General features: G+C 34.4%; 2 protein-coding genes across 3 annotated transcripts in view; both read left to right on the forward strand.

Annotated features, from left to right (window-relative positions):
- The window catches only part of LOC149784730 (uncharacterized), a 384,805-nt gene that overhangs the window by 289,461 nt on the left and 78,753 nt on the right, over positions 1 to 16,591 (forward strand). The window lies entirely within an intron of this gene.
- LOC149784731 (uncharacterized) overlaps positions 1 to 16,591 on the forward strand; it is a 127,463-nt gene that overhangs the window by 74,539 nt on the left and 36,333 nt on the right. For both annotated transcript variants that reach the window (XM_089932757.1, XM_089932758.1), the window contains exons 10-12: positions 3,471 to 4,040; positions 9,662 to 9,814; positions 14,417 to 14,516. In XM_089932757.1, coding sequence (XP_089788883.1) covers positions 3,471 to 4,040; positions 9,662 to 9,814; positions 14,417 to 14,516 — 823 coding nt within the window. The remainder of the gene's footprint in view (positions 1 to 3,470; positions 4,041 to 9,661; positions 9,815 to 14,416; positions 14,517 to 16,591) is intronic.

A 16,591-nucleotide genomic window follows, 5' to 3' on the forward strand; every position in this document is an offset into this window, starting at 1 on the left:
CAAATAAATTTGCCATCAACCATGGTTGCTGCCAATAAAACGTGAGAAAAGCTTTAAATTTCTTACAAAAATCACATCAGCATTTGACCAGCTTTTTCAGAAAACATCCTAGGTGTAGTTTCTTGAACATTTATATTAATAATGCTTTTCTTCAAATATCTAAAAATATTCTAAACACCTAAACACTGAAACTTTAACTAACACTCTAAGAACGAAAATCACAAATAATGATATGCTATCAAATATTAATGAAAATATAACAACTATAAAAACATGGCATTTAAATAAATTTCGGCAAAAAAGAAAACTTTCAACTGATATAGATTTTTGGGGTAAACTGATTTTGTATTTAGCTGTTGGGCAAATGTCAGCCAGTTCAGTGATCTCAGTCCTTCTTGGATCTCTTTAAAAGAACGGCTAGGAATCTTAACATGAAACAACAAACTAACCCATATTTGTTACAATTATGAAATCTTAAATGCAAAGTAAAAGTAACCTGATTAAAAAAAAGTTCATTTCCCCAAGTGTCAATTTTACACATTTTCCTATGTCTGTCAAATCTGGAACCTGTGTGCCCACCTGAGTGCATTGGTTGGTTGCAAAAGATACAACATATATATTTGCAACTTTTCGTAAGTGTCCATCCATGCCTTTATTGGTGCTAGTCATGACCAGAGGTGTGAAAGGTAATGAATACTAATATGTCAATAAATACCTCTTTACAATGATTTATTTAGCATAGCAAACATCCGTGTTGGGTTGCGGTAGGCTGAATTACAATGTAAAGTATTTAACAACTGTTAGGGTTGCTTATGATTTAGGTACAAGTCACGCCTACAGCAAGGAAGAGGTAGCTTCATTTCAAGTTGAGATATTGACAAAAGAGAACATTTATGCTAATGCACAATTTGACATTGAATACATTTTTAAATTGGAAGAAACAATTCAGAAAAAGTACATATTTATTATAATAATTGCTTATAGATGGTTAGTGTGCACTAAAGTTAAATGAAAGCAAGATCCATAATTGACATCCGTGGTACAGCCTATTTGAAGTTAAGCAGATTTTCAAGATATTAATTTTTGTGTGATTTGCATGAGCACATGGTACAGGTTTTATTCAGATAATGTACATGTTGAATGAAAATATAACTTCAGTGGAGACAACAAAGTTAAGGTTGCAGAAACTGTCCAAGCACATGAGATTATCTTATCTTCGTAACGAAAGTAATGTTTTATGCACTATTATTTTACTTGTTCTTCTAAAATGTATCCCCAGATTTGTAGGGCAGGGTCACTGTCACATGCACCTAAGGACCCTATTTTGCAACATTGAGGTCTCCACCACTGTAATATATATGTTTATAACATGACTTCTAATATACTGTAGTACAGCTAGGGACCTATGGACATAATCCATTTTTATTATGTACTTACATTGATCTATCTAATGTCAAACAATATGGTTTACAAAGATTGCAGTGGCGTCTATGATTCAAGATTGCATTGGCCCTTACGAATTTCAAAAGTTGTGATAGTCATAAAGAAAATGTGGTTTTCAGAATACTTCACATAATAGGACATACATGACAGCATGTATATTTAGTGGAGAAAGAACCACCACTATATGGAAACTACTGTACAGATTCCTCATGTACCAATATTGGTAAGGTCAATTTCTCACATACCCATATTGGTAAAGTCAATTCCTCACATACCCATCTTGGTAAAGTCAATTCCTCACAAACCCATCTTGGTAAAGTCAATTCCTCACGTACCAATATTGGTAAAGTCTATTCCTCACATACCCATCTTGGTAAAGTCAATTCCTCACATACCTATCTTGATAAAGTCAATTCCTCACATACACATCTTAATAAAGTCAATTGCCAAATGCCCATCTTGATAAAGTCAATTCCTCACATGCCCATCTTGGTAAAGTCAATTCCTTATATACCCATCTTGATAAAGTCAATTCCTCACATACCGATCTTGGTAAAGTCAATTCCTCACATACCCATCTTGGTAAAGTCAATCCCTCACATATCCATATTGGTAAAATCAATTCCTCAAATACCCATCTTGATAAAGTCAATTCCTCACATACCCATCTTGGTAAAGTCAATTCCTCACAAACCCATCTTGGTAAAGTCAATTCCTCACGTACCAATATTGGTAAAGTCTATTCCTCACATACCCATCTTGGTAAAGTCAATTCCTCACATACCTATCTTGATAAAGTCAATTCCTCACATACACATCTTAATAAAGTCAATTGCCAAATGCCCATCTTGATAAAGTCAATTCCTCACATGCCCATCTTGGTAAAGTCAATTCCTTATATACCCATCTTGATAAAGTCAATTCCTCACATACCGATCTTGGTAAAGTCAATTCCTCACATACCCATCTTGGTAAAGTCAATCCCTCACATACCCATATTGGTAAAATCAATTCCTCAAATACCCATCTTGATAAAGTCAATTCCTCACATACCCATCTTGGTAAAGTCAATTCCTCACATACACATCTTGGTAAAGTCAATTCCTCACATACCAATATTGGTAAAGTCAATTCCTCACATACCCATCTTGGTAAAGTCAAGACATCAACTCATACGGAAAGAGGTGAGGTGTGTGAGTGTTCTGCAGATGCTAGCACTTTGGAACACTTGATCACATGGTGTCCCTTCAAACATTTTTATAAATTTGGCATTCAAATCTCAAATGACGAGAATAATTTAATAAGCAATTTGATATGATTGATTGACTGAGATTGTTACCATTCTGGAGACTATGTACAACGTGTCATCATATTACTCGGTGAAATTGATTGTATATTCATGGTTGATTGACTGAGATTATTACCATTCCTGAGACTATGGACAACGTGTCATCATATTATTGGATGAACTTAATTGTATATTCATAGTTGATTGACTGAGATTGTTGCCATTCTAGAGACTATGTACAATGTGTCGTCATATTATTGGATGCATTTGATTGTATATTCATGAGTTAATTGTGTTTCTTGTCAGATGGTCTTGTTAATACCAGAATCTGAGATTTTGGGAAATATGTTAATAAAGATTTATGGAGTGTTTAGAAAAGGCTAATATGTTCATGTTATTGTAGATTAGTTTGCACTTTCAATACATTCAACTCAGAATGAGTGCCAAAATTGTATATCATCAACGTAGCATATGCTAATTTAAGTTGGTTACCTGATATAAGGTAAAGGTTCCATATGCCATGGACATTATTAGTAATTTATATTACTAAGTACGTAAGGTAAGGTTTCATATTGAAAATAATTTTTAAGTGACATTCCCAAGTACATACTGTAAGGTTCCATATCCCATGGACATAATTTTATGTTTAAGGTAACATATGTACATATATCTGTCTTAATTTCTGTAATAACTTCTATTTCATGGCACTCAACCTTTGCTATATTTTAATGCATTTCAGCAAGAGGACTACTGCCTTGTTCCATGCATGGTCCGTCAAACAATGCCAACGGAAATTATATTCCCAGAATCAGATCCTGAGATGGAAAGTACATCAGTACTCTCCTTCATGTATGCAGGAAATATTTTACCACCACCCATTTTCCACAGGCTTGTTGGTGCATGCTTGACACACTGGCCCATTGCCAAAAAGAGGTCTGAGAATCGTATCTATTGTGGCTGCTGTGTGTTTGACCTTGACCTTCATCATAGATTGAACCTCTACTTCAGGGGCCGCGTCATCTTTGCTAGGGTCAGTAGAATGGGAGTCAAGGACTCAACTTTGACTACAGAGCTTTGCAGCAAAGCCAGAGAGCTTATCTTTGAGAATCTATCAAAGATAATTGGAAACCAGGGCCAGAGCCTGCAGTTTGTGCCACATATAAAGTGCCCTGATTCTGATCCAAACAGTCTGGAGGGCCTGATTGCTGTGTCACTACTCCAAGAGAATGAATATATAGTTTGTTCTTCTCCTGAAAAGAGTCATAAACATTTTTCAAGACATCTTCTTCAATACTGGTTTGAGAAAGAGGTGAGTACAAGCAGTTTATTCCTGTTAAGATGTACCCAAAATTAAAGTCTGTTAGTCTCTGTCATATTTTGTCTCCTTTAATTTAGGTATACTTTATAGTATGCGGTCTGTTACAAATCAGGTAGAATGATATGTATATATTGGAATATATAAATCCAGTAGAAAGCAATATATCTATAGGTATATACCAAATCCTGAACAACATTTGACAGGTATTGGAGCATATAAATCAAGTAGAATGCTGGTTATTTACTGGATCATATCAGTTCTGTAGAATTCTAGGCATCTGTTGGAAAATAAAAATCTTATAGGATGCAATGTATTTACTGGAGAATATAAATCAGGTAGAATACTGGGTATGTATTGGAGCATATAAATCTGACAGAACCCAAGGCATGTATTTGAGCATGCAATAGATTATGTAGAATGCTGGGTATGTATTGGAGCATATAAATCAGGTACGATGCTGGACATGAATTGTAACATTTAAGATGATGGGTGTCTTGGAGCATACAAATTAAGTAGTTTGCCACCTTTGTATTGGGATGTATAAATCTGGTAGAAAGTTGGGTTTCTATTGAACCATATAAATCAGGTAGAAGGCTAGGCATCTACTGGACCATATAAATCAGGTAGAAGTCTAGGTATCTAATGAACCATATAAATCAGGTAGAACACTTGGTATCTATTGGACAATATAAATTAGGCAGAACACTTGGTATATGTTGGACCATATCAATCTGGTAGAATGCTATGTATCTATTGAACCATATAAATCAGTTAGAATGCTAGGTATGTATTGGACCATAGAAATCGGGTACAACACTATGTATCTATTGGACCATATAAGTCTGGTAGAACACTAGGTATCTATTGAACCATATAAATTAGGTAGAACACTAGGTATATATTGGACCATATAAATCAGGTAGAATACTAGGTATCTGTTGGACCATATAAATCGAGTAGAAGACTAGGTGTCTGTTGGACCATATAAATCGGGTAGAACACTAGGTGGCTATTGGACCATATAAAATAGGTAGAACACTAGGTACATTTTGGACCATGTAAATCAGGCAGAATACTAGGTATTTGTTGCACCATATAAATTAGGTAGAATACTTGGTATCTATTTGACCATATAAATCTAGTGGAATTCTAGGTATCTATTAGACCATATCTATTAAGTAGAACACTTGGTATCTATTGGACTATATAAATCGGCTAGAACACTAGGTATCTATTAGACCATATAAATTAGGTAGAACACTAGGTATCTATTGGTCCCCAGGACTAGATACATTAGGTAGAATGCTAGGTATCTGTTGAAGGACGTAACCCCTGTAGAAAGCTGGGATACACATGGATCATTTAAAGTTCTATTATAGAGAATAAAAACTTTGGTATTACTTCCTAGGCAGGATAACAGCTATGCACTTGGCCATGTGAGCTACCATGCAAAATGGTTGATAATGGAATTTAAATGCAATGGCGATTTATTCTGACTTATATGTAAATATTTTCATTTTCAAAAATAAAATTCAACATTTTATTTTAAATATTACCAGTACCTACATCATCTGGCTTTGCAGAGTCTGAAAATATGTTTCACACTGGGATTGAGATATATTTCGTAATCTGCTAGCTGGCAAAAATATGTTTAAAATGTTCATATATATGCTGACAAAAAACTTTCTTAAAGATTTTATAATGAATAAGAAGTATCATTATAGTTTAAAAGGTTAATTGTATTATACCTGTCTTCTTAATTGAAAGTTCTAATGGATTTTGTAAGTATAATTTAAAAAAATTAAATAAACGAGAAATTGAATGTAACACCCTTACTTATTTAATATGTCACTCTTTGTATACAAAAGAATTGAATATTTTCCATAAAGAATTTTAGAAATAAATATAGTACTCTTTGGTTATGGGTGCCCAGAGTGGCTGAGTGATCTAAAGCGCTCTCCATTATGGATCACTCCTATCTCACTTCTGTCTGCATGGGTTTGAGTCTTGGATTTGGCCAATGTGGGTATGTGAGAAAGCTTGCCAGTCTTTTCTTGTGGATCAGTGGTTCTTTCTGGGATTTTCTCGGGTTCTTCCTCCATCATTTATACTGGCCGCAATGTATAGCCTATCTTGTACTTAAAAATGGCGTTAAACCATACAGCAACAACAACAACAAGAGCAACAACTCTTCAGTTCTGACTTATTCAGCATGCCACTATTTGTCATATTAAAGATTGTTTACAGGGCTGCTACACTACTGGGAAATTGGGAGAAATGTCAAGAGAAATGATATATATTTCTTCCTGACTGTGCACGGTCTTTGTGTTTCGGAATAGTTGGAGGTTGCAGAATGGATCATTTTGGTGTTTGCCATAGACATATTCATATAGTCAGTTCAAACGCACAATGGAGTAAAATCTTCTAGTAGACTGGTTAAAGCCGGTCTATTGACCGCTCTGGTGGCCTAGTGGTTAGAGTGTCCGCCTTGGAAGCGGGATGTCGTGGGTTCGAACCCTGGCTGAGTCATATCAAAGACTTACAAAAATGGTACTAATAGCTGCCTAGCTAGGCGCTCACCATTAAGAGGTCAGAGTTAGGAATTGTCGGACTGGTGTCAGAATAATGTGACTGGGTGGGACATCATGTTACATGTCTGCGGCATGATGCCTCAGTGCTAGACATTATTATAAACTGCCACACTGCAGACATCATAGCGACATGGCTGAAAATTTTTTAAAGCTACATTAAAAATCCTAATCACACACACACACACTCACTCAAAGCCAGTATAAAATCTCAATATGCCAACATAATTGCAGCAAAGGGTAGCAAACTGAAATGCTGTTACATCGTGTCATACCTGCATGAAATAAAAAACTAACGACATTTATTTTGTGAAATAATTGCGTACGTCAAAACTACTGCTCAATTAGTAAAATACTGATGCCATGATTTCATTGCAAATATTAGTGATACTTCTCTGCATGCTTGAGGGATCTTAAAGTGCCATTTCAGGAATTTCCGAAACTCACTTGTCCACAATGATACCATCTGTGAAACAAAACTCTTTATTTGACAAAGTATTCATTTCTCTTGCTTGCCTTGCTGTCTTTGATCATATTTATGAATTACTAGCTCATCTTGATCTATTTTAATTATAACATGCATACAACGTTGTTCGATTGATGACCTGGAATCATTGGAATGAGTTCAACCAATTTACGAATGGGGTCACTAGATCTTACGCAGGTAGGATTTGCACGCTTTAACTTTTCTTTTGTTGAACCTCCTTTATTTGATACAAAATACAGAATTAACATGATACTACAAAGAATGCCAGCTTTTAATTCAGTGCAGTAATACAATAAATATAACAGTGTAAATTTATGTAAAGAATGTGTGTACAAACATAGCAAACACTGGAACTGTCTGTGAAAATATAAATATATGCAAGGTATTAGAGGGAAAATAAAGTTACGCATATGTTCACTTCTCCATATAGCAATGCACATTTGCTTAGCATCTCAGAGACGAAATTTACACTGAAAGTCAAACTGATAACATTCTCTGCATTGGTGGATATGAAGAAACTGAGACAGTAAGACAGGATGTGGGAGACTCCTAGTGCATATCAAAAATGGTACAGTTTCTCAAAGAAGGATGGAATTCGAATCTGAAGAAGTTGAATAATATAAATTCAGATCACCCCAGAAAATGCCAAACCCTATCTGTTGGGTTGCATGTATCGGCATCCTTTCTAAAATGTTGACTGGAATGACGGTTTTGAATTTCAAATAGAGAAAGTGTTATAAATAATGAGAAATAATTTTTCATATTCGGTAAAATAAACATGGACATTCTAAATTAACAAATAAAGAAACTTTCAATTTTCTTTGAACCTTTTGGGGTTTTGCAATTAGTCAATGAACTCACTAGTGTAGCATCCAACTGAAAACCACAAATAGACTATATATACAAATATACTAAAGAAGTTGCTTCGAGAATGTTTGTTCTCAAAATTCATTTAAGTGATCATTTTGCAATTTTTCTCATAACAGGAAAACATACCAACAATGTACGAGAAAAAGTCATCAATCTATCACATGCAGTTACTTTGAAACATTCAGTAATGATAAAGAATTTAAAACAAATTCCCTTGGATACTTATTAATGGTCTAGTTATTAAAGTGCGTATTAAACCAGTGCATCTAATAATAACAAAACAATGCTACCATCTGTATAAGAACAAATAGACACCTGTCAAAATCATTCACTTACACTTTGTTTGGAATAACATTCAGTGTTATATTAAATAAGCTCCAAGCATCTTTTCTTCTACAATAAGTGTATTAGATGGATGAAATCATAAAACATCGCTACACTTATTAATGGTATACTTATTAAAGTAAATGTTAAACCACCCGACTTCTGCATTCCATTTTCATTTCTACAACAAATTATCATATAGTATTTATCCCATTAGTTGTTTATACACTGTGTATTTGCTTGTGTGTGCATCTGTGTGTGTGAGTGTGCATGTGTGTCAACATATTGGTAGCTTGTATTTTGCATGTACATAATAGAGGACTTCAGGGTAGGTAGTTTTCATTTGTAATTGAGTCAACCTCTGAAAGTATAGTTTTTATTATTATTGTCATTATTATTCATAATTATTTTCATTGTCAAAAGTAAAGTTCAACATTTTATTTTAAATATTACATAAGTAACTTTTTGAGTAGATTTAAAAAATTTGTTGTGCACTGTGATTTAATTTTATTTAGTACTCCACTTGTGCTGTAATAAAAAATTGTTTCAAATATGTTAAAATACAAGCAGGGTCTACAACAGTTATTCTTTCTGTTTTTATATAGTGCTTAAGAAGTATCAATATAGTGTAACAGAGTTTAAATTTATCATACTGGTGTTTGTCATTGGAAGTTCTAATAGGTTTTGTAAATGATATAAAAAGATAACATAAATTATAAATTTATTTTTGCACTGTGTGATCTTTAATTTGGCCTCTATTAAATACAAAAAGATTTAGTCTTTTCCTTAAAGACGTTTAGAAATATAAATATAGTGCTCTTTGGTTCCGTCCTATTTATTATGATGCTGTTAGTCAGATTTAAGATTATATGAATCATTTAAAGAAATTCAGAAATATTAATATAATCCGTGGTTCTGACTCATTAAATGTACCAAACTTTGCCATATAAATATAGTTTACTCTGCATTTTTCCATTTCAAATTTCTAGAATAATTTCATTGTTATATAACATGAGAGAGAGAGAGAGAGAGAGAGAGAGAGAGAGAGTGTAGTTAGCCATACAGGTGTGTTTTTTACAAATGGTTAATCATCATATATGCTAAGTGGAGGATGAGCTTATTCTGTCCATCCTTCTGTCCGTCTCTCAACATATCACTGTTTCTAAAAATATCAAAATTTATTTGAAACAATTGGATTCATTTCCCTACCAGTGGTACGTCATGGACTGTACTTACTGAGATGACTTATCATAAGGAATTAATGCTTTGGTAGTACGAACATGTGATGCAAACAATATTTAATAAGAAAATCCCGGTAACTTATTTTATTCTCTTTGTTTCAGCTCAGCATCGAATACAAGCCAGCTGATATATTTTCTGCCTCATCCAAATACAAATCAGCATTTCAAGAGAGTGAAAGGTCTGCTTACCTAACTGAAAAGGACATCAGAAAGCAGCCTTCTAAATACATCACTGCCCCAAGGAGCAGGTTTGAGGTATTTGAAACAATTAATCAGTAGTGTAGCATCATTTATTTTGGTGATGCTCAATTTATGTGGATCTTTTTAATGACACTTTTCCTGGGTACTTAATTTTGTGGTTTCATCTGTCAAAGTTTGCTTATTAGCATATGTTTAATGCATGGTTTAGGCTCTACAAATATCCCCAAAGGATATAAAAGAATACAAATATGCCAATACAAAGAGCAGTCTCTCTAATGTTAAAATCCATACTACCCAACCTGCACTGGCACAAATCAAAGACCCAACAAGCTGAATACTTACTCAGTGCCTTCGCACAGGCGAAAAACATTAATTAAAACCAGTGCAGTCAATAACAGTAAAGCAATGCTACCATCTCTGTAAGAACAAATATGCACCTGTCAAGATCATTCACTTACAGTGTTTTCGTCTGCATGCTCAACATGAAAGGAAGCCAACTTGGCCAACAGCACTAAACCAATCAGTTACTATGGCACATTTGCATCATCTCTTGCTTAAACCACTGTCCATAAATTTGTACTATCAGTACTTTGTGACAATCATGAACTTGCACAGTGGCTTTCATGGTGGTAAATTTCAACTTAGACCCCACCCCTCGCTTCCTGGACTTGCTAACCCATTAGAAGCCATGAACACAACACAGCACAGGCGTTTGCCTACCAGAAAGATAATGATGTCATAGAAACCTGCTTCACTATTCTGCCAGGAAAAGAAAGTGAGGAGATTATACAAATTTAATCGCGGAAATTTTGGCACATAGCTAGATGCTTTATTGATGATGGTGTTGCCAACTTTTTCGCAATTTTATTAGGGATCTGTTTGGTAGATCCAGTGTCAATTAATGTATTGACCACAATATCACAAATTGTAAGTTTAACAATTAAGCCATCTTTGTTGAGAATGTTTCACTTCATTCATGGGCCATAGGTATTGAGCTTTTCCATTTCCAGGGACTTTGACATTACTGTCAGTATATTTCACCTGGTTATTGATGTTGTTTATTTTGTTATCATGTTCTAAACTTCCTTCATCATCCAGACGTTTTAAGCACTTACTTTCCCAGTCCCAGCATACCAAAATAAGTACATTTATTGTGCTTATTGAAGTTCAGAAAGTGAAAATGACCAAGCGGGGCTAGCTGGTTTTTGAGAGATGCACATTTGAAGTAAGGTCAAGATGTATAGTCTATAACCCATATAACCTACAGAAATCAAACTTAAGATAATAAAAGGTTTTTTGAACAAGATACCAAAAATATGTAAGGTCCATTTTAGATAGCCAGTATAGCTGGTGAGGAAACCTGGGGAAATTTCTTTAAAATTCTAACCATATGCAAAATACGAACTAGTGAGCACCTATTTAAAACAAATATGAAAATGTTTACAATTATTTTTCTTCTTTTCATATCATTATGTATAATGTTCTGAAAGAAACAGCACATTAACATTGATGTTTTGCATTAAAATAAGATAGTTATGCCTATTTTGCTCTTGTATACAGTAATACCTCGTGCATTCGCGTTTCTGGATTCGCGAATTCGCGGATTCGCAAAATTGTCAATGGTACCCTCTACGTACATGTTTTCTTTATTTTATTGAATTGTACCTTCGTTATATGACTTCTGTGACATAGGAAGTTTACCTAGTTTACCTTCCTGACAATGACAAAGAAAACGTCAGTCATTAAGTTTACAGTCCCATTCGTTACTTGGTTTTACCTTACTGTGAGTGCAAAAGAAAATGGCAGCCAATGAATTAGTATAGGGGTAATATTAGTATACATATACCGTACTGTAAATGCGTTAGTGTGGCAAATACCCATTAGGCGATACTGTACTCTATTTTTACGTCAACCATTTATTTCTCTTTTTAAGGGTAATGTATTAAGCTAACTTTTAAATGAAATTAAAGTGCTTTGGGAGCATGATTTGGGTCATATTTAGGGTTTAAACCCTAGAAATAAGCATTTATTAGCATTTTTAGTGACTCGTACCAAACATTCGCAATTCCTCCTGATCCGCGACTGGTTCTGGAACCTAACCTCGCGAATGTTCGAGGTATTACTGTACACATTATGTCTTGATATAGTATTGTGTGTATAATGACCTTAATTATGGGGGAAATTAGAAGTCTTATAAAACAGTTCAAAAGAATATTACATTTCAAACTGTTACATTATTTAAAATAAATATATAGCCAAAATGTATCTTTCAGGGAAACCCAGGGATATTTTTTCTTTAAATTTCTAACCCTATGTAAAGTACGAAACTGATGAGCGCCACTAATTTTTGTCATTCTTGTTGCAACAAAGTGTGCCATTGTGTCGAGTATATTATTTCGACATTCATATGACACAACCACTACAAAATGGATGGAAATTCATGATTTTTAAGATGATAAATGTAATTGAGTAGGAAATTTGACAATGCCAATCAGAATACTGGTTTTCAAATGCATCGCAGATGGCTGTGTTGGTGATGACACGGTGACAGTATCGTCGGCCAAATCCCTCAACTGAAACATTTATTTGATGTAACGAGGGAAATAAACATTGAAACAAATTGAGAGAAGTATTATAATCATTACGTTAGTTCTAAATGTAATGTGTCAATATTATCTAGTCTACCTTGCTATCAGTGCTTGAAGAAATTATCAGTTGAGATGAAATGAGAGGGAGACTTTTGTCTGTTTGTTTGGTATTTAGACCTTCCATGGAACGAAGTAGAACCACAACAGTAAGAACGATGGATCTCACCCTATGTATAGGTTTTGAGACCACACTCAGGAAATTCAAGAAAAAGGTTTCACTAATATAGTAAATATGGAAGAATTGAGAATGATATTAACCTGAGCGCCTCCTAGTGGAATGTCGAACAGACAATACACATTGTAGTAAAAATGGCGCACGACTTCAAACGGCAAAAGTAGCAAGTATTTCACAATAAATTATAAAGAAATTCAGCATTGAAGATGAACAATTTCATGACACTGGTGAAGAAAAATTATGAAATTACATGAACATTACCTTAATCTGGTAGAAAATTGGATACATGTGACTATTTCCCTCTCCAAATAGAAGGTAAGTAAACACAGATTACAATGCTATCATATACACACTAGACTTGACAAATCTTTATACCATTATGATTTTTGTATATTGTATAAAATTACATTTCTTTCGTACAGACTCACATATCAAAACCACTGTTACTACAGTTACTATTATTTGCATTGGAAACAGAGGTACAAACTTTCCAACATGAGGGCAATGTAAACAATAAAAGGAGGTCATGTATTATCTCCATCCATAATGATATATGCAAATGCACTTTAGAAGAATTAAGGTGGATGGTTAGACAAGTTTATTTAACATCGTTGTGTCAATTGGACCACACAAAAAAGAAAATTCTTTCGGTAGTGCCCCCCCCCCATCTGCTTTATTAGCATCAAGTGAGCTTGTTTTAGTTCTTAGAATAGATGACTAATTTTATTCAAACATAGTAACACTGTTGTTTTATGTGTAAATTGTTTTCATGGTATTGGTGTCATGTCTTGACTAACTAGGTGGCAAAATCTATTTAATAGTTCTGGAACAGTGCAGCAAATTGATTAAGATATTATTGGAATGTGGGCTAGGAAATGCATTAGTATAATTGATGCCCAAATGCAGCTTCTTCAGAATGGCTGGACTTGCATAGCAACTGTATGTAGAACATATTTGCAATATCTTTACACGAACTAATTTTCATCTGAATTTAAATACATGTTTCTTACGACATGTCTGAACAAAGACTTGTCCCATGTTGCAACTGCTATCAACTTTGCGATTTCAGTAGCATCCACATGGTATAACTATTGTATCTGGCTTGGTGCTTCTAGCAATGCTTTGACATTTGTATGAAATGATGATCATTTCCCTTCTTCCCTTCATCCTTGCAATTGTATTGTTGTTATTAATGCTGCTACTGTGCTAGTCTTACTAATATTTCAAACATGTTGTTTTATCCATAACTGCCACTAGATCAAAATCAGACAAAATTAAATGGGTCGAGTCCTAACATGGGCACCATTTACATTCATACAAAAATGACATTCCACCATTTAGTTAGCTTAAATGACTCAAATCAGAAACATACTTAAGCAACAAATCATGACAAACAAAACCAATATCTACCAAAGAGCTGGACATTATCATGACATTCATGTCGTTGAATCCTAGGCACCTATATGATTACTTCATTCATCTTTTAAACCAGTGTCTACCAGGTGCACAATATCAGACCAACTTTGGGCATCATATTTAAGGTAAACCTTCTCCATTGTGTCGTGTCCATGATCACAAAAACTTGATAAAATCTGTATAAAAATTTACATCTTTATATTGCTGACAAAATATAATATGGAACATCTGAAATAATAAATCAGTTTATTGTTCATCTGCGTTGTGCAGTTTAGAATAACAAACTGCAAACTGTAAACCTATCCTTAATTAATTCTTTCTGTATTGTTTTTCTGTGGGAAGCAGTATAAATGAAAACTACTTGGTGGAAAGGAAAGCATGTAAATGCGTTGTTATTAGTTTTACTTTTCTTTGCAGCAAAAGATGGATCCATCTCAAAAAATACATTCAAAGTTATCAGATCTGACTATCCATGAAGAATATCAAGTGTCTTTACAGGGAAGAACTTTGCCACCAGGTAAGAAATAACAGGCCTTTTTCAGTTACTCTAGCTGAGACATACAGTGGGTACAACATCGTCTCGAGAGATTAGAAGTGTGTATTGCCTGCAAACATGCTCTTGAGAGACTAGAAAATAACGGGTTTGTTTGTGTGAGCTGATGATAGCATCAAAAGTGCTTACAAGTCATGTAGTTATCAGAAAGGAAGCATTTCAGAGCAATTTTGCTTTATATGACATTCAAATAGCTTTCAGTTAGTGTTTTAACGAAAGCAGAAATTTTGTTGTCCCAGTATATAGAAAAACGTGAAAGCCTTGAAAGGGAGGGGAATGCTTATGCACCAACCAGGCTAAATTCTTCAAAATGTTTAAGTTGTAGACACAAAATATACAAAGACAAAATTGGCATGATTGATACAGGTCACAAAGCAGCGGCTAGAGGTGAATTTGCATTTGCAGTCAGATGCACTCATTTTTATTAGTAAAAATGAAAAAGACTATTGAGAATACTCCCTCGCCGTCTACAAATTAACATAAAGTGACATGGTTTGTAATATGCCCCTCTCCCAATTCCATTTTAATTATCTTAACCCAGCAGCATGTTCTGCATACTATATATTCCAAATGTATTCTACATGTATAACGAATTTCCCTACTCATCATTTGTATGAAATGTCTACGTTGAAATGTATCTTGTCCACTTTGGTTGAGTTGAATGTTACAATACCTGTGCGTCGCACGGTGGAATATGCTCCATTGAATTCTCATTGGTGGTTATTGCTTGTTCTGGTCCAGGTTAAACAATGAATACCAGTCAGAAATTAATGTAGCATATTGCCTGCAAACAAGCTCTTGAGAGACAAGAGAATACCAATGGGTTTTTTTGTTTGAGCTGATTATAGCATCAACAGTGCTTATGAGTCATGTAGGTATCAAAAAGGAAGCATTTCAGAGCAACTTTGGTTGATATGAAATTCAAATGGCTTTCAGTCAGTGTTTTTATAAGTCAGATGTCCTTGTTGGATGGACAAGTAATGAGGACTTTACAGTGAATCTCCCTTTCAGCGGTATTTTGAAATTGAATGTAGAAAGGGATAATACTGAGTCTCATTAAAATACAGTTTAGCCCTGCAGATCGTATGCTACATATGCTACAAACATATCCAGATCAGGCTTAAGGTAAACTGAATAAATAATGATATTTATTTGAATACTTCTGTCCATACAAGCAGACTATGACATTCATTGATGGGCATTGATGGGCTAAATACCCTAATACAGCAGACTGTGGCATTGATGGGCATTGATGGGCTAAATACCCTAAATACCCTAATACGGCAGACTATGGCATTAATGGTCTAAATACCCTAATACAGCAAAATATGGCATTGATGGGCTAAATACCCTAACACAGCAGAATATGGCATTGATGGGCTAAATACTCTAATACAGCAGACTATGGCATTGATGGGCTAAATACCCTAATACAGCAGACTATGGCATTAATTGGCTAAATACCCTAATACAGCAGACTATGGCATTGATTGGCTAAATACCCAAATACAGCAGACTATGGCATTGATTGGCTAAATACCCTAATACAGCATAAATGTGGCATAATCAGTAAACTACTGACTCAACAAAGTAAGTTTATATTAGCAACAAAATCCTACTTTATACCATATGTATCTGAAAAATAATATATGTGATCTGTGGAAAATTGTACATAACAGTCATAAAGACCAGTTTCCTAACATATTCAAGCTGACAAAGCTAGCTATGTTTATATGCCCCATCAGTAGGAAGCAAAGAACAATATACATACACAGATAAGGAACAGAGAATGATCAGAAATAATAGAGATTAACATATTAATGTTTCTACAACTAGAGATGACCGCTTTTAAAAATGTTGATTTCAAGAGATCTCTAAGAAAGTGGAGTGTAAGCTAAACATAATGTAGAATAGTACTGGGTGTTGTTATTAGCTTTCATTCGTTGCCTAACAAACACAAGTACATGTGGTCACAGCAGTCTTTCATTTGCATCTGCAGGAAATACGGTGTCATACACTTTGTTGGTATTCATCATCAT

Source organism: Sinohyriopsis cumingii, chromosome 14 (genome assembly GCF_028554795.1).
Source record: "Sinohyriopsis cumingii isolate HCF-2022 chromosome 14, ASM2855479v2, whole genome shotgun sequence".
Classification (NCBI taxonomy): Eukaryota; Metazoa; Mollusca; class Bivalvia; order Unionida; family Unionidae; genus Sinohyriopsis; species Sinohyriopsis cumingii.